This window comes from Bufo bufo, chromosome 8, assembly GCF_905171765.1.
Source record: "Bufo bufo chromosome 8, aBufBuf1.1, whole genome shotgun sequence".
Lineage (NCBI taxonomy): Eukaryota > Metazoa > Chordata > Amphibia > Anura > Bufonidae > Bufo > Bufo bufo.
In genome coordinates, this window is record NC_053396.1 from 138,397,805 (window position 1) to 138,410,219 (window position 12,415).

General features: G+C 44.4%; 1 protein-coding gene across 1 annotated transcript in view; it reads right to left on the minus strand.

Annotated features, from left to right (window-relative positions):
* Positions 1-1,473: 1,473 nt before the first annotated feature.
* The window catches only part of MAMLD1 (mastermind like domain containing 1), a 96,392-nt gene continuing 85,450 nt past the window's right edge, over positions 1,474-12,415 (minus strand). Inside the window, exons 3-5 of the mRNA XM_040406325.1 lie at positions 10,561-10,698; positions 4,031-4,112; positions 1,474-2,495 (exon numbers count right to left, since the gene is read on the minus strand). Coding sequence (XP_040262259.1) covers positions 1,474-2,495; positions 4,031-4,112; positions 10,561-10,698 — 1,242 coding nt within the window. The remainder of the gene's footprint in view (positions 2,496-4,030; positions 4,113-10,560; positions 10,699-12,415) is intronic.

Below are 12,415 nucleotides of genomic sequence, written 5' to 3' on the forward strand. Positions count from 1 at the left end.
TTTTTTTCTTAACATAGGTAGCAAAGGATTTAAACCAGGGGTGTAGGCAATGCAGGGGTTCTGGTGCCTGAGGGGCTCGAAGTTCCCTCTGCCGCATAAGAAGACACCAGTGTAATAAATGGTTAGGGGCTGTTGCAGATTTTGCATTGGGGCCTACAAGCTTCAAGTTACACCTCTACACATTGACTTGTCTTCTGGCACTTATGGGTCATACCATTTATAAAAAGACAGATAGCATAGTGGTCCTTATTAAACAAAGCAAAAATTTTATTTGCTTTTGTACCTTATTTTTCCCAAAATAAATTAAGAATTTGGATAGCAAGTAAGATTAGGGTGGGTTTACAGACAACTTTTAAAGCTTCTGAGGGGGAATTTATCAAGCCCTGCACAGCAGCATTTTGGCTTCAAAAGTAGGGGTTTTGCAACATTTTTGGGTTACTTGCACAAAAGTTATATGACTTTTTGAGCACTGCACCTTCCAGCGTCACCTACAGATTTGGAGTAAAACTTTGGTGACACTTTTTGAGTAGATCACTCTACATTAATGAAGTGTGACTTTTTAAAAAGTTGCAAAAAAGTCACAACTCCAAACCAGGCAACCCCCAGGTGTACTTTTACTGAGATAGGTGCAACCCATATTGTACCAAATTTATTATTACTGAGTGTTAGTTTCATAAATTTGCCGCAGGTGCGCATAGCAACTCCAATCTAAAAACTAACCTCAGTTACACCTTCAATGATAAATTCCCCCCTCCTCTTTTTTTTACACTGTGGTCATATTTGAAGATGCCAATGTTTTGCCCCTTGGTTAATGTAATTAAAAGGACAACCCGTTCTCATGTTGTGGGTTCCTTGGTGACAAGCATTACATGGAAGCCACTCAAATTAATGGCCGATGACCATTTTACTCAGCTCTGACTTACCGTTATTCGAGGCAAGTCCTAACTGAGGGCCTCCCTCTATGAGATTCATTTCTATTGTCGGTTGGCAACCCTGTATGCTGAAAAAGTAAATTCCTGCTTAATTGTAAATTTAATTTTTGCAGTCCAATTTTTTTTAGGGTCACTTTACCATGAACTTGCATTATTATTAAGAAAATTATAGTATGTGGGCATGCATTGCATTCAGTTTGCGTTGTCACCCCCTACAATTTTGTTATGTCAAAAAACATAACAATTTTTCATACTGTAATACATAGTATTACTGAAACTAATGATATTTGCATATTTAAACAAGGTGTTAGAAATGAAAACTCTCTAATGTAACAAAACATTATGCTATAATTTTATATACAGTCACGCACAGAAGTAGCGATACTTCTATTAACTGTTGGAAAAAAAAAACATAATTTAAAAAATATTTAAATATTTACAAGCATTAATAGCCGATATTAACCACCGGGTTAACCTCGTGATTTAAACAATTGATTCCAAGTCTTTTGAATGAAATCCACATGTCTTTGTTTACGGAGGGCTACACAGGACCAGAGTTCTGATTGTGCTGTCCCAATATGTCATCAAGAATTGTCAAATTGTTTAGCCAGTCTTCATCATTGCTGCTTCCACCTCCACCCTTCATTAGGCAGTCAATGAAATCCGCTTCATTACAGTTTGCTGACAGTACTGAACTGTTCTGTGCTGCCACAAAATCATACTGATGGATATCGGCCCCAGAGTTCATCCGATCAAAGGTTTCAGGTGTTTGGACCGACGTTGGCCCATAAGAAGGTGGACCAAGTTGACCAGGGTTCATTTGGTTAAAGGTTGAAACACCTTGAGGCATTGCTTTCATAGCATTGAGGGCTGCTAGCTGTCCACGGGACAAACTGTTCACAATATTAGGGTTGTTTAGGGACCCTACACCTTGATTTGCCTGGGACAGACCAAGTTTTTGCATTTGTCTAATATGAACCCCAGGAGCTATCTGGTTTGGAGGAACCACTCCCTGATGAGGAAATTGTTGGCTTGCCATATTTGGTCTGACATTTTGTTTGGTGAACAGTGGATTGTTAGAAAATTGCTGCAAACTGGGATCCATTTGGTTTTGACCTGTTATTCTTGAAACTCCACTTTGAGTCCACATCTGAGAAGTAGGGCTGGCGTATACATTCGGAATTCTTGATATGTTGGCCTGCCGTAAATGTTGCTGAGCTGCAGAATGATTTATTAATGAACTGGTGGTATGTCCAGACAGTGTCATTCCAGGTCGGACGTTAGACTGGCTATGCACAGTTTGGTAGCCAGGAGCCATACTAAGTGCATTCTGGTTTTGTCTAAGCGACATACTGAAATCTGAAGATGCTGCTGGAAATATGCCTTGCTGCTTTGCAGTATTCATCATAACCATTGACCCACTATTCTGATTCATTGTTGTTGGTGTTATCCCAGCACCCATGTTTGCTTGAATCATCCCTTGTGTTGATGTGATGATTCGATGACCTTGGGGTGGTGTTGGCATAGGCTGGATGCAGTCTGTTCGGATAGACTGGGGGATATCTGCAATTGGGAAAAAAACCATAGGTTATGGTATTTAGTCAGGCAGCTAACACATTCCTGTTGCAACACAACTCGGTGTAGCATAACATGGATATCAACATTTTACATTGCTAAGGAAATTATATGAGACCGATGAGAAACAACAATGGAAGAGTTTTAAGTTGTAACACAATCTTACTGTTGGAGCTGAGTAATGAGACCAACTTCACTATACCAATAATTGGGGGGGGGGGGGGGTAATTGGGGGGGGGTTACTATATTGTGTTGTTGACATTGGCTGTCATTTTCTAGAACTGTAATATTTGCTATTAACTGAACTTCAGATTCCTTCAAGTGCATTTAGAGGTAGTTAATGGCTTATAGGGGGTTTTAGGGATTAAGAAAAAAATAGGTCAATAGGGGGAAGGGAATTGCATAAAAAAATTAAAGAACCATTATTTATCTGCTAACTCATCGCAGCTCCAGTGTCTCCTGCTGGCCTTTGTTTACTGTGCTACAGCAATAACATCATGTCCGACACACATGACTACTGCAGCCAATCACTGGCCTCAGTGGTCTCATCACTCTAGAGCAATAAACAAAGACCATGGACAACGGAGCAATGACGCAGAAGCAGTGGGGGACCGAAGAGGTAAGAAAGGCTTCTTTTTTTTTTGCGATTTTCCCCACGGCCAAAATGAAATCTTACATTCTAAATTGTTGATAGAAATTAAAATCTGCTGCTAATTTATATTTGCCAAAAGTGCATGCAATGGTGCAGGATCTCAAAGACAGTTTAAAGGGTTTTTTCAGGATTGCTATTGTTTTTAACAGATATGTAATTGGTTACCACTTGTGCCTATGATTTTTTTTCAATTTGACCTCTCCTGGCCCGTTTTCACTATGTAAACCAATCACTCTGCTTTCTTTCCATCCTGTATGTAGCACTTCCTGTTTCTGTATCCCACCAATCCCATGATTCACTTCTCCTTTCTCTGCCACAGCTTCAATACTGCCCCTAACACCACCCAGCTAGTTTATAGCTCCTCCCACCAGCTAGTTACATAGACACTCCCCTATCACTGCTCCGGCCATGAACATAACATAACAGGAAATCAGAAAGAGCTGCATGGACACAGTCGGGAACAGAGGATAGGTGCAATAAAGGTTAAAGAAATACATTACAAAATTACAGCAACCTTCAGAAATGATTATTTTAAAGGATGTTGATGCAAACTAGAAAACCCCTTTAAAGTCTGAGATTTCACACTGCACATTGCCATCAGCTGTACAGCAAGTCCTGGATTTCAGGGACACTCTCTTAGCACCATTACTTACAATAAACATTTATTCATAATGAAGAAAAAACATTTGTAAGGAAGCAACCTTTTGCAGAATTATTCCTAGTGTTCACTGCTCGGAGAACAGGAATCAGCACTATGTCCTAATGACTCAGGCAATATGATTGCAATAACAGATACACTCGGAAACCTGATTCAGATTACGATATGTGATACTGGGGACCGTGTAAGTAAATATATTTGTTTTCCACTTACTCTGAAACTGGTTCATCTGCTGAGCTACAAATGTGCTGCGTTGTTCAGACGTCATGCTCATCATATTTGGCCTGGGTTTTACCTATAATAAAAATAATATACTTTAATGTAATATAACATTCCACATCATAATCCTCTTCAGTCTGGACTCTGGAGATGGACTTGTTCACCCATGTTTAGGGAGAGAGTCTGAAGTATGAAGTATATTAGAGAATCGCTATACATGTACTTCCCTAACATACAAATGTAAGTATATGATTGACTCTCTCGATTTAAGTTACAAAATATGAATTTGTTTTAATGACTGTTGACAATTAAAGGGACATTCCATAGGAAGTGATGGCATCATTAAAGAGGACCTTTCATGGGATTATGGGTTACAAACTGGTATGCTTACCAGATAGGGTGGCCCCTACAGATGCAAGCGCTTTTTTTTTTATTTTCTAAAATATCCCTCCGTTCAGCTGCGGTGTCCCCTCTGTTTTTGGCGCCTGATATGTTAATTTAGAGTATTGGTACAGAGAGGAGGAGATATTTGGTTTTATCAATGGGCCTCACCTTCTCCCTGGCTGTAGCGTGATCCAATCACAGCGGAGAGCGTCATAGCCAGGAAGAAAAAAAAGCTCACCTTCTCCCTGGCTATGATGCTCTCCCCTGCGATTGGACCATGCTACAGCCAGGGAGAAGGAGACGCCCATTGAGAAAACCAAATGTCTCAGGCACCAAAAACAGCAGAAGACACAGAGGCTGAAAGCAGGGGTATTTTAGAAAAAAATAAAATAAAAGCTTGCATCTGTAGGGGCCACCCTATCTGGTAAGCATACCAGTTTTTTAACCCATAATCCCATGAAAGGTCCTCTTTAAGATGTGTGGTCACTTTCCGATCCCTTGGTGCCATCCCTCAAAAATCTTTTGTGTTATTCAGTCTCATCAGAATGAAGAATTGTATGGCCACATGTTCTTCTAGATTTTTAATGACAATTCAACCTAAAGACCCCTTTACATGGACGGACACAGCAGGCAATTATAGGAAATAATCAGTTCATTCCCAATAATTGTCTGCTCATCAGAGGAAGTGAGAGCAGCATTTACATGCAGTAATCATCTTCTCTGTATGGTGACAATTGATTGTTGCTGCTCATCCCCATAGAGAAACATTGCTTCTGGGTAGCATGTCCCTGTTTACACCGGATGATCTGCTGCCCAGAAATGATGACATCACCAGATATGCTTTCAACTGATGAACAAGTGCTTGCTTGTTCATCAGGTGATTAGTGACAAAGGGCACCTATCCGGAACGAGCCCCTAAGAATGCTCCTTCCTGATAATTGCTCCTATATTGGCATGTGTAAAGGGGCCTTAAAGGGAATGGCCTATCTCACACATTAGTGGCACAGCACATCCAGGACTCCTCTATCCACTTTCTTGGGAGTCCTGGAAATAGCCAAGCGTGATCGCTCAGCTCCTTTGAGAACTCCCATAGAAGTGAATGGAGAGAACGCCATGCATGCACAGCGTGCTCTCCTTCACTTTGGGGGCCTCGTTGTAGAGATAGATGTGGGTCCCATGAGGTGGGTCCTAACTTGATCACCAATGTGTGAGATGGTCCTACCCCTTTAATGCTGTCCCTGGTAGATTGTGACCACTCTGTGGCATATATCACACAGATATATATGCTAAGCTTATATTTACAATGGTAAATTATAGAAACTATAATAGGGAGTGGTTACTAAAATAGTTCCTTGCGGTAGGCATTTTGGGGAAAAATGCAGCCCCCCATGAAAAGCAATATTGGCAGCAATCAAGTAACTCACTTGATCAGATAGAGTATGTGTGAAGTGAGATGTATTAGCCTCCTCCTAGGATATCCTAAATGCATTGCAGTTGCTTCCCTGCAGAAAGGTCACTGTAGCCTTGTGTGGTCAGCAATGCTGAATGCCATCTGTGATACAACAGGCACTATAAGAAGGTCATTTGCCAACGCTTGCTTCTCTAGAATACATATTTATTATTATTACTATATGGACATCATTTCATGATCATGCTTTGTGCATAACCGGGAGAATCTCATGACATTATACTATCAACGGAGATAGAATGACGACCATAAGCCCTTAGAGGGTGTCACATGTGTGGACGTGTCTCAATCATAGCCCATATTTGTGCAAGAAGGTCATTGTGTATTTTGAAGGTTGAAGTGTGGCTTCACTATGCATATAGTCGTTTCTTAAAATATCTTTCTTAGTTTTGGACCTTGTAACGGATCACCTTCCGTTAATGGACGCTTCCTAGCTTGCGCCGAGGACCACAAGCACCGCACTGGACACCACAACCACCGCAGACTCCACAACCGCCGTAGCTTACCTGGAGCCGCGCTGTCTTCCTTCCACCCTGAATGAACCTCCAGCATTCAGGACCGTGTGGGAAAGATCTCTCCTCCAGGAGAGGGTATCAGGGACAAGAAGAAAGAGATTAAAGCTCCCGGGAATATGCAGAGCATAGCAATCCCCAGCGTGATACAGCAATTCCCTCCAATAACGAGACAAGGCTACGTTTTGCAGGGTTAGAAAAACATGAACACTTTATTGAGGGCTACCCACCCGTATTTATGCAGGTCCCCCATCTGGTGTACACGCCCCTAGGGGACCAGAAGGAGGACTGTGACACAGGACAGATGCGTAGCACTCAGGATACACAGACACAACACATCCCCACAATGCATCATGGTTTCCTCCTCTCTGCCCTGGAGACACCCGAAGAGCAATTCAATTATCTCTCAGTACAAAGGGAAATCACCAATGCACATGTGGGAGCAACAGGACAGGAATCACCACCCAAACACACAATGTCACACCCTCACAGCAAACACAGACATTTAACCTATTCCCAGATAGCTCAAGTCTGAGGGCATATCATTAGGGGAATGCCGCTCAGAGTACACAAATACAATAAAATTAGCTATCTGGGTGCCATTTTTTAATCCATATGTATGGGTCTGTCACAAATTCCAACCGCGTTCGGTCCTATTAACAGTCCAGACATGCGGCATAGTTCTGTTACACTGTTCTTGAAGGGTAATATGTCCCGGGGCCATAGTCGTAGGGCAGGAGGCTAGCCATAAGTTTTCTACAATGCCCAGTGGCAAATGGCAGTTTGTCACACATCTCCCCTTTGGGGGGAAGACTAACCAGGCACCTGACCTTCTGTCGGTCAGTGCCTCCGTTAGTCGATCCACCAACCCACAGTAACCAAATGCCCGAGTAGCCCACCCACAACAAACAGGTACAAGGGTGACCCACCCACAAGAAACAGTTACTGCACCTGGGTATTTTGCTGTGGGGACTTGAGGGAGGGCAGAGGCTGACTGCACTTCGCCCAGCTGCCAGCTCTTCTGCTGGGGTGCTGAGACCATAGTCCGGCTCAGTAGCCAGAGGAACATGGGAGTCAGTAGGGGTTAACATCGCCTCTGTTAACCCTGAGGCCACGTTAGGAGTTAACTGGGGAGGGGAATTTGTACTTACCCCCTCCTCCTGTTGTCCTGGTGAGGGTAGTGGGGGATCTGGACAGGCTGTCCAGCATCCCGGTAGGTCAGGCGCAGAGACCACGGTCCCATCTGCGCCATCTGGGCGATTGGTGTCTCCCCTTGTTATGGTAAGCTGCCGCTGGGGAGAGAGGGTGCTGCGCTCCTCTCCCTGAAACACAGGCTGCCACTGGGGAGGAAGGACGACACCTTCAGCTCCCTGGGGTACACACTGCCGCTGGGGGGGAAGGAGGGCACCTTCAGCTCCCTGTAACACACACTGTCGCTGGGGAGGAAGGACGACACCTTCAGCTCCCTGGGGTTCACACTGCCGCTGGGGGGAAAGGACGACACCTTCGGCCCCCTGGGGTACACACTGCCGCTGGGAAGGAAGGAGGGCACCTTCAGCTCCCTGTAACACACACTGCCGCTGGGGAGGAAGGACAACACCTTCAGCTCCCTGGGGTTCACACTGCCGCTGGGGGGGAAGGACGACACCTTCGGCCCCCTGTGGTACACACTGCCGCTGGGGAGGAAGGAGGGCACCTTCAGCTCCCTGTAACACACACTGCCGCTGGGGAGGAAGGACGACACCTTCAGCTCCCTGGGGTTCACACTGCCGCTGGGGAGGAAGCAGGGCACCCTCAGCTCCCTGTAACACACAGTGCTGCTGGGGAGGAAGGACGACACCTTCAGCTCCCTGGGGTTCACACTGCCGCTGGGGGGGAAGGACGACACCTTTGGCCCCCTGGGGTACACACTGCCGCTGGGGGGGAAGGACGACACCTTCGGCCCCCTGTAACTCACGCTTTTGCTGGGGCGCAGGGACGGAATACTTCGCTATCTCTGCTTCCTTCTGCAGATACTCCGCCAGTTCTCTCCTCACTTTCGGTACAAGTTCCTCTGTTAGGTGGGGCCCGTAGATAGCCAACCGCCTCTTCAGTATAGCGTCAAACCGTACTTGACTATACCAATATTCAAGTTTTGCTTGGTGTTCCCAGGATGCTGCTCCTCGCACTAGGGAAGCCATCCCACCGCTTGCCACCAATGTAACGGATCACCTTCCGTTAATGGACGCTTCCTAGCTTGCGCCGAGGACCACAAGCACCGCACTGGACACCACAACCACCGTAGCTTAACTGGAGCCGCACCGTCTTCCTTCCACCCTGAATAAACCTCCAGCATTCAGGACCGTGTGGGAAAGATCTCTCCTCCAGGAGAGGGTATCAGGGACAAGAAGAAAGAGCAGAGCATAGCAATCCCCAGCGTGATACAGCAATTCCCTCCAATAACGAGACAAGGCTACATTTTGCAGGGTTAGAAAAACATGAACACTTTGTTGAGGGCTACCCGCCTGTATTTATGCAGGTCCCCCATCTGGTGTACACGCCCCTAGGGGACCAGAAGGAGGACTGTGACACAGGACAGATACGTAGCACTCAGGATACACAGACACAACACATCCCCACAATGCATCATGGTTTCCTCCTCTCTGCCCTGGAGACACTAATTCAATTATCTCTCAGGACATAGGGCAGGAGGCTAGCCATTAGTTTTCTACAATGCCCTGTATGCTTTTTTGAATGGAACTGACCGCGGTTTAGTTGGATGTAGGTTGTGCTGCCTGGGGTGTCCCAAAAGCCCCAATGACATAAAAGAAGGCACCGGTATTGTAGTCTATCAACATTGTCGAGAATTGGTGCCGAGCAAAACTCTGATGTCCTGTAAGGGTATGATCAGATTTATCCTGCTTAGCAGGACATGTAAGGGAATGGTTTATGTATTTGTTGTTTACTTCATTCCCATTGTCTAAAAAAAAAGAGTACCACATGCATCAGCGCCTCCCAGCTTCTTTGCATATTTTCCTCTGCTTAGAGCCATCAATGGGGTACAGAGGACCTTTGTTCTTGGAATTGTTTGGGATCACAGCATTCAGACCTCCAGTGATCAAGACGTATAGGATATGACCACATGTTAAAGATCTGCTTGAGATTTTCTGAGGTAGAAAATTCAAAGTTGATCTGGCTGAACCCACAGTATCAAAATCCGCAATAAATCATGTGGGTTTTGCTGCATATTTCGGTGTGGAAATGTTGCATTTTTGCAAAAGGTAAAATCAGTGTTGGACTTAGGTTCCTTAGGCCAACCAGAGGAAATTATTCTTGAGGCCTAACCTCCATATCATCAATAAAGTGTAATAGATTGTGTTTTAAAGACGTATAGTCTCGTAGACCCTAGTAGAATGAGATTGGCTCCAAAGGCAGCTAAATTGTTTTTTTCACCTGGACCTTTGGGACCCACTGTGGTATTAGAGCTTGGGCCCACCAGAGGATTCTCTGGTACTCTGATGGGCCAGTCCAACCCTGGTTTAAATCTGCTGCAGGTATACGTGATGTAAATTGACACGCTGCAGATTAAATGTCTTCCAAGAGCATATTCCTGTGGGCACACTCTCTACAATGTTTAGGATAATTTAAAATATCTCACCCACTTTTCTGCTACCGTAAATGTTGTTCGATTTTCTGCACGAAAATCCACAGAATTTGTTGGCGTAACCTGAAAGCCTGCATATCTTGAAGGACATGGGTCCAATTCAAAATCTTAAACAGGTCCTGTACCTACCATGTGCAATTTATGTTACTGGTGTCATCTTAAGTGCCACCAGGGCCCATGTGAGTTCTACCTTTCCATCAAATTCAACTACTAGCTGCTTATGACTTATCTTATAGATATGGGATAAATATCTCTCGTTAGAATACCTTGCCTTGCATGGCTTATCAACTGCCATACAAATCAATAGAAAATGCGTTGATTAATTCATTAAAACGCTTTAGCTCAATCAATGTAATATCTGCATCCTCTGTAGAACAAAGCCTTGGTCCTACTTCCCGCCTTTTGATATTTTCCCAGTACTCAGATACAACCTGTGCACAAGCTGTAAGCTGCCAAACACATTATAGAAACAAGTTCCATCCAGGAGAGAAGTAAAGAAATGATTTTTACCAACCTGCTGCTGCCGCCTCATTATTTGCTCCTTCAAGATTGCATTGCGTATGTAGCCATTAGCCGTGAGAGGAGTAGGCCCCGGTCCTGCACTTGGTATGGAGCCTGGTTCTTGCATTCTGGGAACAATTCCAACATTTGGATCCTGCCCAAAAAAAAAAAATCCGATGAGAATGATTGCTAAACTGAGATTTCACCATATTTTGTAGCATTCATATCATTTCATCTCCTTTCAGGCAAATGTCTCACAAATTTCCTTATTTTGTTTTAAAGAACAATGTATTAATGTATTTCTCAGAATATGAAGAGACTATAATGACTTTTAAAAAGAATTCATTTTTGGCCATGTTTGACAAAACATCACAGCATCAGAGATGCCGCTTATTACTTATAGGGAACTAATCACCAGGAGACATGGATTTACCATAACTACCAGATGGCCATGGTAATGTTGTACTTCTATGCCTTCCTCCTAGTTAGGGGGGCCTGAAAAATTAGTTGGATCATATGGTATATTTTTCCTTTCGTTGAACACTCTCATCCAAGCAGCAGAGTTTTTTTTACATAAGATGGGAAATTGATTAGAAGAACGGTTTAACAAAGACAGAAATGTCAACAGTCTCTTGCTGGGGCCCAGAGGACCGTGCGCTACACCACAAACCCTCTGGGGCAGAGTACACCCAAAATGCCTGTTGGCTCTTGCCCGAAACTTCTATGTTGATATACATCAAATGCTACGTCCTATCAAAGCCTTCTCCATCTAGACATTGATGACAGGACTGAACCAGCCTCTTGTATGAGGATATCCTTGTGTCTCTGGGGTTCTCTACAACTGGTAGGTCACCACCCATTTCCACAATTTCACCTGACCACTCACTGATGCATGCATGCCGTCAACACTTGAGTGTACCTAGAGAGCAGTACATGACAGCAGAGCTCAAGTCTAATGTTCATAAGCAGAACTAAGAGTTCTCACCAGGGGTGTAGCTATAGGGGTGCAGAGGTAGCAGTTACTACCGGGCCCAGGAGCCTGAGGGGGCTCAAAGACCCTTGTGCGACATAAGAAGACACCAGTATTATAAAAAGAGCATAGTGGGAGGGCTCTGTTATAGAATTTGCACCGGAGCCCAGAATCTTCAAGTTAGTCATTTGGCTGGAGGGAAGAGGTTAGGTCCAGAATTTGGCATGGGGGTCCCGTTTTAATTTTTGCCTCAGGCAGCACAAAGGCTATGTGTTCCCCTGCCCCTGGCCACAAAGCACTGAGGGAAGGGGGACCCAAGCTGAACTCTTGCACCAGGGCCCATGAGCCGTTAGCTACGCCCCTGGTTCTCACGCAATTTTTATTATAATTTAAAGTGGCATTAATTCCTTACAAAGAGCCCTCTTTATTTCTGAGCCTAACACCAGAGACTCATTAAAAAACATGGCCTCCAGTTCTAAAGTGATGTGGGTGTGAGTCAGAAGGCATTACTAGATCTTCACCGTGGGGTCTATAAAGATTTGATCATATTAGCCGGCTTTCTGTGGCTGAGCAGCAAATAGCAATAATCTTTCATGAGTCTAAAGGAATTAGCGTATTACTGAGTGCCGGAGTTTCCCTTTAAATCACTCCTTTTCCCAATGTGTTCTCTGATTCAGTGATGTGCCAGCAAAACAATGATCAGCAGATGAACTTAAAGAAAAACCCAGGCTGTATGAGCTGTAACTGGGCGGCAGGAAGCAGTACAAGACTTTAGAGGCACTAAGGATTCCTATAGGGCGCTATCCCGCTATGATACACAGAAAGCTATTTTCGATTTGTGAATTTGTACTAAAGTCACGTAGATAGAGAGATTATTGTAGCTTTCTTTTTTGGACACAGA